Below are 17307 nucleotides of genomic sequence, written 5' to 3'. Positions count from 1 at the left end.
CTTAGAGAAAGCTTTTGACAATGTTGACTGGAATACTCTCTTTCAAATTCTGAAGGTGGTAGGGATAAAGTACAGGGAGCGAAAGGCTATTTACAATTTGTACAGAAACCAGAAGGCAGTTATAAGAGTCGAGGGGCATGAAAGGGAAGCAGTGGTTGGGAAGGGAGTGAGACAGGGTTGTAGCCTCTCCCTGATGTTATTCAATCTCTATATTGAGCAAGCAATAAAGGAAACAGAAGAAAAATTTAGAGTAGGTATTAAAATCCCTGGAGAAGAAATAAAAACTTTAAGGTTCACTGATGACATTGTACTTCTGTCAGAGACAGCAAATGACTTGGAAAAGCAGTTGAACAGATTGGACAGTGTCTTGAAAGGTGGATATAAGATGAACATCAACAAAAGCAAAACGAGGATAATGGAATATAGTCGAGTTAACTTGGGGAATGGCTGAGGGAATTAGATTAGGGAATGAGACACTTAAAGTAGTAAAGGAGTTTTGCTATTTAGGGAGCAAAAAAAAAAAAAAAAAAAAAAAAAAAAAAAAAAAAAAAAAAAAAAAAAAAAAAAAATGATGTTCGAAGTAGAGAGGTTATAAAATGTAGACTGGCAATGGCAAGGGAAGCGTTTCTGAAGAAGAGAAATTTATTAACATCAAGTATAGATTTAAGTGTCAGAAAGTCGTTTCTGAGAGTATTTGTATGGAGTGTAGCCATGTATGGAAGTGAAACATGGACGATAAATAGTTTAGACAAGAAGAGAATAGAAGCTTTCGAAATGTTGTGCTACAGAAGAGTGCTGAAGATTAGATGGGTACATCACATAACGAACATGGAGGTATTGAATAGAATTGGGGAGAAGGGGAGATCGTTTCACAACTTGAATAGAAGAAGGGATTGGTTGGTGGGACATGTTTTGAGGCATCAAAGGATCGCCAATTTAGTATTGGAGGGCAGCGTGAAGTGTAAAAATCGTAGAGGGAGACCAAGAGATGAGTACATTAAGCAGATTCAGAAGGCTGCAGGCTGCAGGCTGCAGTACATACTGGGAGATGAAGCAGCTTGCACAGGATAGAGTAGCATGGAGAGCTGCATCAAACCAGTCTCAGGACTGAAGACCACCACAACAACTATGGGTAACTTTCAGAGAAGGCATTTAGTAATGCTTCACAGGGTGTCTTTTCATGCCAAGCACTAACAGTAATTTTCCCAGTTAATTGCTGGATCATTTAAGTTTCCTCCAATGATCAAAATGTGATTGGGGAATTTAAGTACAAGTGAAATGAGGTTTTCTCTAAAGCTTTCAGTTACATCAGTAGGTGGATCTGGTAGGTGACAGGATCCAATTATCATTTTATGCCCAACCCTGATACTGAGTCTTACACAAACAATCTCACATGCAGCTTCAATTTCAATACCAATGGATTTCAGTGTCTTGTCTGCTGCATCAAATACACCACCTACATTTCTCATTTTCCTATCCTTTTGATATACACTTTGATTTTCCCCGAAAATCTCACTGCTATCAACTTCAGGTTTCAACCAGCTTTGTGATCTAATAGTATGTGAACTTCACTGCTTTTCATGAGTGCTTAAAACTCTGACACTTTGTTGTGAATACTTCGGCAGTTTACCATTAGGATTTTAATACTCTCACCTGCTGGAGGCATTTCTTTCAATCTTACACTGATACTTCTGGGCTTCCTTCAGCTACTGTTATCTCTATTGGATGGATTGTTGACTAATCTTGTGTGCACCCCACACACAGTCAGCTATCTGAACTGCAGCCTCTGATGTGTGGTGCATACCTGACCTATTTAGGGGGCGCAAGCCCAGGCGCAAGTATGGCGCAAGGCTAGGAAGTCACAGCCTAGCTTGTCACAGAAACTTTGAAGCCTCTGGTTCATTCCTTCCACTGACCTCAGAACTAAAGGCCCATGATCAGTTCTGGGGAACATGCTGCAAATTTGAGCTTCATTGAAACTCGATGCAAAAGACTGGTCTTCTCAACCTTCTCTGCCAGTTGCTGGAATCACCCAAGTACGACCTCAGAGCCTAGATGACAGGCATCATTTTTTCTAACATGCACCACAATCTGCAGTTGGTTGCACCCTATTCTCTCAGTGGCTGCTAGAATAGTGTCCTGAACGTGTTGAATGAGGTCCCCATGCATACACACTGAGTGCACCTAGTGTCCTTTCCTGTCCCTTGCTGCCATTTCCCTAAGGGGTACCATCATTCACTGTATGTTTGAACTGCTGGCAATTAATAGACCCCTACCCTTTTGCATTTGCCTCCTCTTGACACTGGACAAAACAGGTTGCCCCAGAACAGGTGAAGTGAGTCACACTGACTCAGTTTCAGTTTCAGTGAAAGATAGCACTTCAAACTTATTGGTTCAGGGGATCAGTACAACACCCTGAGTCTGCCACGTGGATGAATAATGACAGATCATATACTTTTTCCAGTGGAGACAGAATACAGTATCACAGGGGGTATACAAATCTCAACAGCTCTTCCAACACATCAATTCTTAGCAGCTGCCAATCATTTGACAGTAGTCAGGGTGATTTCCAGCTGCCGACTAATTCAACCAACTCATCCCATGTTCATGAACAACATTCACAGTGGGGCTGCGTTTTGGCTGTACAATGGATTACAAGTCAGTGAACAAATAACTTTAAATTAAGCACACTGTTTATCTTTTAATCTGTTGAGCTTAAAAGTTGATAATTCCCTGTTAGGATTGAAGCAAATACACAAAATGAGATTTCTATTAAGGCAACACAAAAACCCGTGGTAAAAATCACATTTCCAAAAACATTTTGAGATTAATTTTAGTTGTTAGCAAATTTGAAAACAGAGTTAATTTATGATAAATTCAGATAATATTTAGGGATACTCCTCTTGAAGGGAAAACTAGATGTAACACAATATGTTAGAATATCTGCTAAAGTAACTAAATGCTGATTTACTACAGATTGCTTGTAGACTATGCAAAGGACAATGGTAGCTTCAAAAAATTCTCAGTAATGCTTGTTTAGATGCATTGATATATGATTAAATTCAGAGGTAATCTATTCTTTGACAGTACTGTTAACCACAAACACTGATTTGCTACGAAAAAGTTATGTATCCAAAACACTTGTACTGGTCACTTATGAAAATATAGTCTTGTAAGCATCTGAAAATTCTCAAAAATACATATTTCTCATATAGTTGTACAACAAAATTCAAGAACGTTTATTCTGAATGAGGATAGGCCTACTGTTCTCAAAAATTTTAAAAGAGCACAATTAAGTTTAGACCTATAATTGGTGATAACAGTACGAGTTTATCGCAACACTCATGAATGTTTGAAATTTCACAGTGTATCGCAATACAAACTGGTATTGATACAATCAATGGAAGATTATGCAGAAGCAATTCAAACAATAACACTTCATACCAGCACACGAACCTCATACACATGGTCTCACACAAAGGCTAATTCCAAAGTCGGCTTGTTCCTTCCTCAGGGACGAAAGAGGGATAGGAAAGAAGGGAGTGGCAGGTTACTCAGGTGTGAAACAAGGGGGGACCCCATGTGGTGTAAGGATGAATTAAAGATGAAGAGGGAGGCTTCAGAGTTCTTGTTACATTCAGAGGGAAATATATTAGCTATGGAATACTTCAAATGCAACAATAAAACTGATGTGGTGCACTGCTTTTATGATATATCCAGTGGCAGCCACATCTTCTCCATTTCATAATGCTATTGTAACTGGTTTGTGTTTGTCCATTGGTGTAAGCTCTGAGCAAGCATTCATGGAAGACAGTGTATGCTGAGATGACTATCAGTGTGATGAATAGTTCATTTGACAAAATAACTTCATTCCATTGTTCCATGATACACTTACAATGGCCTATCCACTGTAGTCATAAGTAATGAGTCAGTTGCATCCAGGAAAGGGACATATACAGGTCATTTACAGCAGAGTCTCATTTTCAACAAGTGTAATGACTGATGTAGTCCACAATACATGGTTCCATTGCTGTGTTCTGGTGTTATCAGCCTCTTCTACTTTGCAGAGCATACATATCTTTGGTGTTCACATTCTCAGGTTTAGCATGTGTATCCAATGTTTTGTTGACTAGTTGTAGTCTCACCACCATTCATGCACTTTTAGGAAATAATAATGAGGACATCGTGTGAACATCTCATAAATTATTTCTTTTTTTTCATTTTTTTTAAAAATAAGGAACCAGCCTTTGGACCATCTCAAACAAACTTTATCACAGTCAGTCAGATAAACACCTGTTACAATGCTTTGCATATATAATACCTAGGATGTGTTTTTGCATTCTCTGTGTTCGTTATATACATTTGTACTGAGTGTCATCTTGCTATACAGCTGGTGTATAGCATAGCCACTTTCATATTTGGACTCCTCCCCAATAAGACAGAAAATGCTTATAGTTGGACTGTGTTAAAGAAGAGGTAGATAAGTCAAGTGTCTGGCAAAATTATAAGCCTAAGTGAGTATCTCCTGCTTCCCAATGTAAATGCAGTGCTTAGTCTGCCAAGGCAGTAGAGGAATGACTCCGTGGCACCAATGATGTAGATAGGTAACAGCTCTCTGAATGCAGTCACCATTGATGGTTGGTGTGTTCAAAATAAATATGATTTGTAGAGCTGGAAGTTAGCTTCTAGGGAGGTAGGTAACTGATTTGAAAGTGCCCATATAAAGCAGTTTTGACAACAGCTGTTGAGGTTCTACCAGAAGAAACAGACACCAAACTTGCAATGTTTCTACAACATGAAGATGGTGTCAGTGACTCTAAATCAGGCAAATGTCAGTCCAGTATTATCTTTTTTGTTTTGTTTTTTCTTCCCATAAGAAATTTATGTAAAAAAATAATAATGAGGCCAACTGATAAAGGCTGGCACCATAGCACATTGGCTGGATGTCAGTATGGGCGGAATCTCCCCCTACTCCCAGTGTCCCTCCTGTAACCAGTGAAACTGCAAGAAGTTCTTAGCATGGTGCCTAGCAGAGAAGATCTGTTATATTTCCCATGGCTATTAACATTCGAAGATTAAAACATTTGCAGGAAAGTACACACTAGTAAATTAAAATTTGAATAATTCTTGTTTGATGTTTTTGATAAAGAAAACTGACATTAAACTCTTATTCCATGAACTTGGTTTGGATAAGCTAATTAGTAACAAATGTATGTATTCTTGAAAGCACATGATTAGTCAATAATCTGATGCTGCCAGCTTACCGAAGATTTTTGTGATAGAATGTAGAATGATACTCTCTTCTGTGGTATGAACAGCAATTTATATGATGTGTGGGAAAAAATAATATGTTGACATTGAATGCCAGTATTGCAATCACTAATTGTTCCTATCTATATTTTGCAGATTTATTTTCCTACATGGGATGACTTTGTGAGAAATGGGTACATTATGGGATGTATTGTTTTCATAGCAGCAATTGCTCAAGGAACTTTATCACAATGTTCAACTCACATTGTTAACATTGAAGGAATACGACTGAAAAATGCATTACAGGTATGAATTTATCCTGAGGTAAATTTAACAGTTATTTTTTCAAGTGCTTCCTTTGATAACCATAGTAACTATAGTTTTATAATGTACAAACAGTACCTATTATTAATAAAGTACCCTCCAAAACCATAAAATGTTCATTGGTTATGTGTAATACATTTATTAAATTTACTGAGTACTTTAAATTTTAAGAAATCCTTTACAAATTACATTTTTTTTCAACCAATGACTTTCTAATTGTTAAATTTCACCAGCAAAATTAAAATTGCAGCAGGCAGAGTACAATTTATTACTAGCCATAAATAATGGTAGGAGTAAAGGTAAAAAGTCACTGTACCATTGAGACTTAATAGTAATAACAACACTTTATTCAACATTGAATGATTTGTTTCACTTGTACAAAGACAACAAAGGTTTAAGTTTTTTATACATAACACAATAATACATACTTCAAAATACAATATTGATTAACATATGGTAAGATTACAAATAAATGGTTTACTAAACTCTGTTCACATATTTTTGCAAAGCGTTTCTTATTCCACATGTATGTATGCTATTTTTCTAACGTGTAAAAAGGGTTTCTAAAAGGGAATTATGTAAGATGAAACTTAAGCCTCATTGTGGAAAGAGTCATAATTATACTGGACAGTGTATTGTGCCTAATCTTAATCCTGAATTTTATGGATGCTATTTGTAGAGTGCTGTTCTGTGGCTGCTGATGTCATTTTTTTCTTTATTTCTGGTATTATACTGACACAAAATCAGGGGATACACTTGTGTTTAAGAAGTGGTTGGAGATAACTGTTATAGTGGACAGAAATGGGTCAATAATAAGCTTTACAATTTGGACTGTGATGCCAATGTGTACAATAGAAGCTGATCTGATATGCATGATGACGTTTTATGATTGTAGTGCAAGTAATATACTTTAGATAGAATTTTCTATGGCTACAATCATTTATCCTCATGACGTAGTCAATGAGTCTCTGATTTGTGGTTCATTTATGGTTGTAGGTAATGTGAATTACTGGTTCAGTTCTTCAGCTGGGACAATGGGATCAGCTACAGGTTTTACTTTTCCTGTACCAAGACCACATAGGTTTTTCCACAGGATAGCTAATCTATTTCTGTGGTTGGTTAATGTATGTGCATACCAGAATTTTGCATTTCTCACAGCTGGACTGATTCTGTTCTGCTTTTGTTTGTAAACAATAAGATTTTAAGGCATGGGATGCAGTTTGCATGCCCAATATACAATGTCTCTGAGAATCATGAGCTGTTGTAATTCTTCAGTTAGCCAAGGTGCAGGTTTCCTTTTTACTATTCCTGTCTTTAGGGGAGCATATTTTTCACATAGTTGAGTAAGTTTGTTAGTAAATCCATGAAGTTTCTTGTTTTGTTTGAGAAGGGAATATAAGACATTCCACAAACTATTTCTTGCCAATTCAGATAAATTAATGTGTTTGAAGTCTTGGTATATAGCCAACTATGGCTTCTTTCTGGGAAATTCTAGCAAGTGCATCATGAAAATTATGTCATGGGCAGACATGCCAGGTGCAGATATCTGAGAGGTACAAATTACTCTATTTTGGGATTTTGCTGCAAATATATCTATAAGAAAGTGACTGCTGTTTTTTTTATAGGTAGGAGCAAGCTGAAATAGTGACACATTTTAAGAAAAAGTCGTCTGCTTAGATTTCACACTGGGGGGACTATTATCTGGAAAACTTATGTTACTGTCATGAGGTATAATTATATGCTCATATATAGATTTAAGACTTGAAAGAGTAGTTTCAAAGCAAGCAAACTTGCCTACTTTAGAGGGTTGGAAGAGGACACATATCAGAAACTTTCTGTTAAGGGATTTGATCTCTATGAAAATATATTCCACTTGTTTATCTTCATTATTGTTGGATGTGTGTAGCTTAGTAGTTGATAAATCACAACATATGAATGCCCTTATTCGTTCCCCTCTTCTGTAACATCTGTCATGTTTCAGAAAGATGTAGCTGTCTAAATTTACCAAACTTATGGGAATACTTGTTTTGAGCCAGGTTTCTGACAAAAGTATTCATGGATGTGTATGACTTTAAATAGAGGGTGTTTCATAATTCATGTTATACACTACAATAGGGGCCTTAGTAGATCAAGTTTTACATAGTAACCCATGTCCAGAAATGTCATTCAACAATGCTCCCAAGCATCAAAGTTATAGGCACTGTAAATGTATGTATATATGGGGTGATTCCATGATGATGTTACAAACTTTCAAGGATGATGGAGAAGGATAAATGTAGCAATTTGAGGCAAGGGTCCCTTTACTGGATACAAACAAGTCAAAAGTTATAAGCAAAAACCATTCTGACACCTCTTATTCCGGAATACATGTACCATTACTGTTGTTGCTAAGACTGTTACTCAGACAACTTTCGAGTGATAGTATGGATCAAAACAAGAAAAAATGTCTCATACACATGGGCTCTAAAATGCATACATTAAGAGCGATGACCACGTGTTCAATAGAGGAGATATGTTTCACACTAGTAAATATCAACAAGAGCCCATTGCACCTCAGGTATGCATTTTAGAGCCCATGTTTTAGACATTTGTGCCTGTCTTAGTTGATATTACTGCTCTGAAAGTTGTATTCCTTACATTCTTAACAACAGCATTACCAGTGCATGTATTCTGCTGTCAGAGGGATCAGAATGATTTTCACTTGTATCTTTCAACTTGTTCATTTCCATACCAAGGATCCTTACCTAAAACTGATACATTTATCCATTTCCATCATCCTCGAACCTTTGGGAGATCATCATGGAACCACTCTGTCCATACATGCATTTACCAGTGCCAGTGCCTATAACTTTGATGCTCTGCAGTGTCATTACATGACATCTCCAGACTTGGGTTCCTGTGTAAAATGTAATCCACTAATTCCCCTCTACAACTTCTAGAATCATGTAACACAATTGTGAAACACCTCATATATGACAGAATTCTCTGAAATGAGCTGGCAGAGATTGAACATTTGCATGTGCAGTGTGAAGCTAGGTACATTTAGGTGCAAAGCTTATGAGGTTGCTGCTGCTGGACATTAGCAAATCTTTATCAGGGTGGGCAAGGGAACAGTGCATAGCAAAGTACACTGAGGTTGAGGAGCATAGCTACAGCAGCAGGTATCTTGTGGGAGGAGGGAGGTTTAGTGCCAAGGCTAGTGGGCTTTGCAGTAGCTGTTAAACAACTGACTGGTGACAGGAAAAGAAACTCGATAAACAGAGCTAGAATAATCTGTGGGCAACAGTACTGAAAGCAAGATAAATGGAATAAAAGCAGTGTGTGTTATTAAGAGCACTAGTGATGAGTAACAACAATAATATAATAATAAATTCCAGAATGAGATTTTCACTCTGCAGTGGAGTGTGCGCTGATATGAAACTTCCTGGCAGATTAAAACAGTGTGCCTGACCGAGACACGAACTCGGGACCTTTGCCTTTCTCGGGCAAGTGCTCTACCATCTGAGCTACCGAAGCATGACTCACGCCTGGTCCTCACAGCTTTACTTCTGCCAGTATCTCGTCTCCTACCTTATAAACTTTACAGGAGCTCCTGTAAAGTTTGGAAGGTAGGAGATGAGATACTGGCAGAAGTAAAGCTGTGAGGACCAGGCGTGAGTCGTGCTTCGGTAGCTCAGATGGTATAGTACTTGCCCACGAAAGGCAAAGGTCCCGAGTTCGAGGCTCAGTTGGGCACACAGTTTTAACCTGCCAGGAAGTTTCATAATAATAAATTGCTAATATAAAAATGAGAGTAAGACTTACTTGTTACAGTAATTGATAAAAGTAATAAGAAACAATAAAAGACAGGAATTAGTAGTAAAAATGATGTATACACTAGTTAAGTTCTGGTTCACATTAACATGCAATAACAATATAAATAACAAGCAATACAAACTGTTTTCAGTTATTCATGTACAATTTTATTAGGTCATGAGCAATGCCTCTAATGTCAATGTTCCACAGCTAACGTAATAGGATAGTAATGTTCGCATAGTCAAAAGCTTTCTCAATTTATATATATACCTGCAACATATTTCTTGTTCTTGATGCCATTCGATAGCTCTTCAATTAACAGAGCAGCTGCTATGCTAGTTGATTTACATTTTAGAAATCCATTTCGATTTTCAAACATTAGATTGTGTTTGTTGAGAAAATTAATAATTCTACTATATATGACTTTTTCAACTAGTTCATAATATTGGAACGTAGGAGGCAAGGTACTGGCGGAATTAAAGCTGTGAGGACAGGTCATGAGTTGTGCTTGGGTAGCTCAGTCAGTAGAGCACTTGCCCGCAAACGCAAAGGTCCTGAGTTCGAGTCTTGGTCCAGCACACAATTTTAATCTGCCAGGAAGTTTTAGTTCATAAAAGATAAGAAATATCAAGATTGTTATGTAAATTTCAGTTTTGTACTTCCTGTAGAGAGGAATATTAAAAAGGTTGCAGTCACAGATAAGGTTTAGGAAAACGTGCTTTCTTGGACAATAAATTAACACAGACACACACACACACACACACACACACACAAATGCACTGAAATTTGCTGGGTTTGTTATTCAGGTTAGTGTTTGCTTTTGAAGTGGTGATTGGATTTGTAATCCTATGCTTTTAGCTTATTTTTGAATTTGAGGGATTTCTATTCCCTTTTATATGCTCATGGGCAAAGAATTTTTGTTCAAAATAGAGAAATAACTTTGAACCATGTGTAAGGTAACTATGTCTGTATGTAAACTTCTTTGAAATGTAGCATTGTGATTGTGCAGATCACGGTTTGTAAAGAGTAACTGTAATTATTAATCAATTATTCAAAAATTCTTCATGGGATAACACACTTTGCCAGAGTGCCAGAGACCATGAGGGAATCTGTACTGTTACAGACAATACTTAATATTTTCACAAACTGGTTGCTAGGAAACAATATATTAAAGGAGTTGGTAACACTCTATCAAATCCAACAAAATAAATAAATAAAACTATACAAAGATCATGGTTGAAAAAGTTACCAGCTATACAAATAACAAAAATATTGTAATAATTATTCCAAGCCTCCATTGAAAATGTCTGTGACATAGGCAGCTTAAAATGCAAATAATAATTTTCATTGATTGCAGTAGTGGAACAAGCGAATCTGATATGGGTGAGTCAAGCAGCAGAGGGAGGGGGAGTGGGCAGGGGGGGGGGGGGGGGGGGGCAGACAGTCTAGGTGTGATGCAGCTAATGCACTTGCATTTGAATTTGTTGTACTTGGTGGCATATCTTTCTTCTGCTATGGGGTGAGTGTCCAAGTTTGCCCTTGATCACAGTTCGGCAGTGGCAATTCATTTGACAGAACAGCTAGTATGTGGTATTACCTACATAAAAGGCTGTGCAACAGGACTGCTATAAAACATGACTTTCAGCCCTGACGGAAGGGTTATGCTTGTGATGGGGCTGCAACAGGACGTGCTTAATGGCTACATGGAGATGGTCATGGATCTGTGTTTTTTCACAGCGATATGTCTCATGTGGGAAAGTACTGGGAGTATGTGTGGCATAAGGACTAGAGGGGTGGGTACCAGAATACCACTTTCAGAGTTGTCAGAAAGATTTTGGAAAGGTTGTCCTCCATTTCAAGGCAAAATGAAATGTAACTGAAATTCTGGCAGAGAATGTAGTTTCACTCCTTCACTCCAGGGCGCTATTATTTTCCAAAATTTTTTCCACCTCTCACAAAATGAAGATTCAGCCAAGAGGACAATGATTTTATGTATATTAGGAGCTCCTGCTGGACTGCGATGATGAATGTAATCAGTAACCAAAAGATACTTGGAAATATTTTTTTAATGAAATATGATAATGTCACGTAATTTCAAAACAAAATTTAATGTAAAAAACAGTTGCATTCATGATAAACTTACAGGAAAAGAACTTGCTTGATTTTATAAATATTAATAATAAGCAAGTGGAGACGAGATGCCTGTTTAACGAATGTTTGCAAGTGATGACAGGGTCCCCTAAGTAATACTGTGCTTGATCATGTCTTGAATGAACTGAGCAGCTTAAGAAATCTTTGAGCCAGCTCAAGCTTCTTCCAGTTCCACAATCTAACAGTGTCTGTTGGTACCAACTCTAAGATGGATTTTATGCAGCAGTTAATTCTTGAAATCACAAATAAGTTTCAGTTTTATTCTCTGTTTTATTTTGTTTGTTGTGCATTTAATTTGTGATTAATGTCTTTCCTTATATTATCAAAATATTTCCAGCTTGTTTGTAAATGAAAGCTAATAAGTTATTTTACTCATTGTTCTATTATATGGACGTAGCCTGAAATGCACATTTACAAACCATATGATGAATTGTTACAGACTTTAATAGTCAAATTAAGCATGCTGAAAAACAGTTAGAAAGTCCAGAGTAAAAATGTTGAAGCAAACTCCAGAAATGAATTTATGCATTTTAATTAGAAACATGAAGATAACTGCATGAAGTAAAACTTGGGCCTCTCCAAATTTTTGATTGGTCAAATAACTTACCAGAATGCAGCTGGGTTACATCCTTGAAAAATTTCTATATTTTGACAGGTGAACACCTTGTCATTATCAAAACACAAATGAGATGAGAGCTCACCCTGCGTACCACCTTAATTCCTTGGTGGACAATGCAATGTCAACCAGAAACCAAAAGATGGCATATTTAGAAACAAATGTTTCCCTGACTTGTAATGTGATATTACAACTCACCAGTAAGTCTTTGGATGACACATCATTATCTATGCTAGAGAAGAGCTTGAACTTTGTATTGGAACTCAAATGCATTTTTAGTTATTGATTTCATAAGTTCTGTCAAAGGGGTTGATTTTAACTTATCATGGGTGCTACCGAGGAGTCTATGATAGAAGCATGTCACATTGATGGGTGCATGTTTGCCAAAGAATGTGAGAATTCTACTTTCCAGTTTATCAGTGTGGATTCTGATATTGTTATCTGTGGACAAGAGGAAAAGAACGATGCTATGGTTGAGATGAACAAATGGTGTTGTTTTCATAAGACACAGCGGTTACTAGCTGAACCATTGCATCACAGACTCAGTGCTGACCAGACAAAAATAATTGAGAGGAAGATTACCACCCTCTTGAAGAAAAGTAAATAGCTCAACATGCATGGTGTTGTCTCCTTTAGATTATCTGAAGATCCATAAGGAAGCAGTTCCTCTATACTCAGTAATAGATTAATATAGGTGAGCCAACACACCGTGTAGCAAAACACCTTGCTACTCTGCTTGAGCTTACTTGTTGGTCAGTACGTATCTACATCAGCATCTGCGTGACCAATTGTCAATTCACAATTAAGTGCCTGGCAGAGGGTTCACTAAACCACCTTCAAGATATTTCTTTACCATTCTACCCTCAAACAGCGCAGGAGAAAAACGAACACTGAAATATTTCTGTAGGAGCTGATTTCTTTTATTTCATTACTGTGATTCTTTCTCCCTATGTAGATGGGTACCAACAAAATAATTTCCCCTTTGGAGGAGAAAGTTGGAAATTTAAATTTTGTGAATAGATTCTGCTATAAAGTTCTTTGTTTTAATGATTGCCACCCTAACTTGTGTATCACATCCATGACACCCTCACCCCTACTTCACAATAATATAAATTCAGCTGGATTTCTTTGAACTTTTTTGATATTCCCCATCATTCCTATCTGAAACAGATCCTGCACTGCAAAGCGGAACTCATGATGAGGATGCACAAGCATACAGTAGGCAATCTCTTTAGCAGATCTGTTGCATCTTCTAAGTGTTCTGCCAATAAAACACAGTTGTTAGTTAGCTTTCCACACATTAACTATGTGAGAATTCCAACTTAAGTTATGCATAATTGTAATCCCTAAATATTTAATTGAATTCACAGCCTTTAGATTTATGTGATTTACTATATGACCAAATTTTTGTATTCTTTTTAGTACTGTACTCATGTGGAAGGTTTCACAGTTTGTGCCATACAGATATCTTGTCCAAAACATTTTTCAGTTGTTTTGATCATCTGATGACTTTACCAGATGGTAATTGAAAGCATTATCTGAAAACAATTGAAGATGACTGCTCAGATTGTCTATTAAATCATTTATATAGATTAGGAACTGCAGAGGGCTATAATACTTCCTTGGGGAATGCCAGATATGATTTCTGTTTGACTTGATGACTTTCCATCAATTACTATCAATGTGACCTTTCTGACAGGGAATCATGAATCCAGTTGCACAACTGGGACAATACTTCATGGGCACAGAATTTGATTCAAAGTTGCGTGTGAGGAACAGTGTCAGAAGCCTTCTGGAAATATAAAGACATGGAATCAATTTGACATCACCTGTTGATAGCAGTCACTACTTCATGAGAATAAAGAATGAAATTTTCTGAATCTGTGTTGATTGTTTGTCAGTAAATCATTTTCTTTTCGTTGATTTATAAAGTTCAAATGCAGTATATGTTCCCAAATCCCACTGCAAATCAATGTTAGTGACATGGGTCTCTAATTCAGTGGATTAATCCTATTTCCTTTCTTGGGTGTTAGTGTAACTTGTGCAGCTTCACAGTCTTTTTGTATGGATCTTTCAATGAGCGAGCTATTGAATATGATTGCTAAGTATGGAGCTATTGAATCAGCACACTCTGATAGGAACCTAATTAGCATATAATGTGACTGGAGGGCTTGCCTTTGTTAAGTGATTTATGCTGCTTCACTACTCCATAGATATCTAGTTGTGGGGTATTCATGTTGGCAGCTGTTCTTGGTTTCAATTCTTGAACATTTACTTCGTCTTCTGTGGTGAAGGAATCTTGGAAAGCTGTGTTTAGTAACTCCGCTTTAGTGGCAGTGTCATTGGTAACATTATCATTGCTATACTGCAGTCGAGGTATTGATTGTATTTTATTTTTATTTTATCCATACTTTGCAGCTGTGAATATGAATTTATTAAATACACATTAAGTTTGAAAAAAATGTCTTGAAGTTTGAATAAAATGCCTTCAGTCAAAATCTTTTTACGTTTTATGAAATTACTCAGTAAATTTCAGATCTTGTGGATCTACCTTCAGGTGCAAGTCATCTAATACATAACTGCTCTTGAGTGAGTTGAAATGCATTTTCCTGCTATGAGAAAGTTAGATGATAGGTTTCATATTTCATGAATTAGTGTGGAAGTATGTCAGAAACAGGGGAGAAAACAATAAAAAAAAACTTATCAAACAAATGAGACTGACCTCCAAAGATTAAAAATGTTCTTCCTTGTTTGTTTGGTAAGTCTTTCACTGTTATTTTTTCCCCACTGATTCTCTGATATCGCTGCACTTGATTCACAACAGAAAAACCTAACACCTAACTTTCTCATAACAGGAAAATGCATTTCACCTCATTCAAGAGCAAATGTAAACTGTGTATTAGATGATTTCCACTTGAAGATGGACTGATGGGGTCTGAAATGCATTATTTAATTTCATAAAACATGAAGAAATTGTGACAGAAAGCATTTTATTTAAACTTCCTAGGTACAGATTATGTATTGCTGCTGGTGGACTTTACATACAACCAGAATCTCTTTTTATATTCTGTCACATTTCACGACAGAGTTTCATTGCGGAAACTGTTAAAAGTGTCTCACATTAAAGTATTTTACATTCTTTTAAATTTTGCATCTAGCCCCCCCCCCCCCCCCCCTCCAACAGTGTTCTGACCTGTTTTGTGTATAATGGAGGATCAGTACCATCTTTATTAATTTATTTGGTATATATCTCTGTCGATACTATTTCTTTGAATTTAAGCCTCACTGGATCTTGAAGGGGGAGGAAGAGAGTTGAAGGAAATGGACTGGAGAGGTCTAGAAAAAAGGGTAGATTTAGCAAAAATCACCCAGAACTGTGGGTCAGGGGAGACTCACCAGCTGGGATGAGAAGGAAAGCCACTGGCTGTGAATGCTTGCTAATTATAACCTTCTTTTATTAGTATGCTCTGCCACCGCATGGTGAATAGATTTTTGTATCTATTCAATTATGTTATATTGTCAACAATTGATTGCTTTCATTGTTATATTAGCCCATGTGACCATCACTCCTTCTTATGCAACACTCTTGTCAGTCTTTGTTGTCACCTGCCTTGTTCAAACTGTTGTCTGCCTTCAACCTTATGTGCTAATCTGTTCGTTTATTTATCTGTGTCACCAAGACTAATCAACACTTTGCCCCTACATCTTTTCTTGTACTGAATTATGTGCAAGTAGATGGATCCATTTTTAGTTGAATATAACAATTCCATTGTTATTTATGAATTGGCCTCTAACAATTTACAATTCACTACACTGCAGGGCTTTCTCCTGATCATCTTTCACCAATTTATTTACAAATTTGACAGCTACTTTCTTTTCCACCCTCCACTTATCTTGTTTATACATAATTCTTTTAGGTTTTTGTGTTTTGGTTTTTTGCCAAGCCACTCTAATTGACTTTTACTGCCATCTCCTACATTACCCTAAGTGCCAAACTAAATAGTTTACATTTTATTCTATGACTTTATCTTTCTATTTGCCCAGTTTTTAAAATTTGGCTCTTTTCACAACTTTCCTAATTGATTTTTTTCTTCTCCAACATTTTTTTCATACCATATAGACCACTTTTCTGGTGAGAAATTCTTACCCATTCATTACCTCTTGTTGACCATTGTCTGTTATCATGAATTCCATATGAATTTTTCTGATTTTTTCCGAGTTTTTTCCTTTGCTTTTTCTCTGGCTTTTTATCTTTTATCATCCGTCTGCTTGTCTCTTTTGTCACTCCTATGGTTTCTAACATTTTAAACTGTCTTCTCTTGCCGTGATGAATCCCATCACATATTACATATGTTGTTTTTGAAAACATGCTTTTGCACCATCAAAACTAAGGTCCCACATTCTATTTTTTGAAACCTGTTCATCCCTTGGAGTCCTCCAAAAGGCCTAGCATGGAAAGTCCCCGTTTCCGTATGTAATCCTACTCTACACCGGCCTCTTTAATGGTTTCAAATAAAGCAATCTCTTGCTCTTACTCAGCTAATCTGCAACCTATATGTCTCATCAGCCAATTCCCACTCCACCAGACTTCTCTCCTTCTACAGAATCCTACTGTTATCTGCCCCTAATGTTTCCTTGGATGCACTTTCCTTCTCATCCCATCCGGTAAGTTTCCCCTGACCTGTGATTCTGGGTGACTTTTCTGAAATGTACCCCTTTTCCTAGACCTCTTCAGCCCTTTTCCTTTGCCCCTTTTCCATCCTCTTCAAACCTTCTGCCTGAAGAAGGAGCCACTGGCTCCAGAACCCTGCCTAATCATAACCTTATTTTGTATGTGTGTTCTGCTGCTGCTTGGTGAGTGGATTTTTTATCCATCCAATTACATTTTATTATTATTGATGTTGTGTTTTAATATTGGTTCTGCAATATTTCATCACTTATTCTTCATTAACATTTTTCTGGAAGCTACTTGAAGTAGGGTCTTTTTTAAGCCCATTATTGCTTCTCTGTATGAAGTACTCTCAAGTGAAGGGAATGTAAAAATAAACCAAATCAAGTGTAAGAGTTTGTTAATAAGAAAATATGCTTTTACACTATGTGGCACTCATACTGCTACTACACAACAGAAAATAGTAAATAATAATGTCACACTTCAATAATGTGGATACTGC

At 36.9% G+C, this 17307-nt stretch overlaps 1 protein-coding gene across 2 annotated transcripts in view; it reads left to right on the top strand.

The window, feature by feature from the left end:
• Positions 1 to 17307, top strand: part of LOC126357744 (ATP-binding cassette sub-family C member Sur) — a 546341-nt gene that overhangs the window by 313450 nt on the left and 215584 nt on the right. For both annotated transcript variants that reach the window (XM_050007483.1, XM_050007484.1), the window contains one exon: positions 5407 to 5556. In XM_050007483.1, the coding sequence (XP_049863440.1) occupies positions 5407 to 5556 (150 nt within the window). The remainder of the gene's footprint in view (positions 1 to 5406; positions 5557 to 17307) is intronic.

The sequence above is a fragment of the Schistocerca gregaria genome, chromosome 1 (assembly GCF_023897955.1).
Source record: "Schistocerca gregaria isolate iqSchGreg1 chromosome 1, iqSchGreg1.2, whole genome shotgun sequence".
In the NCBI taxonomy this organism is placed as follows: domain Eukaryota; kingdom Metazoa; phylum Arthropoda; class Insecta; order Orthoptera; family Acrididae; genus Schistocerca; species Schistocerca gregaria.
This window is presented reverse-complemented; position numbering and strand designations above follow the sequence as displayed.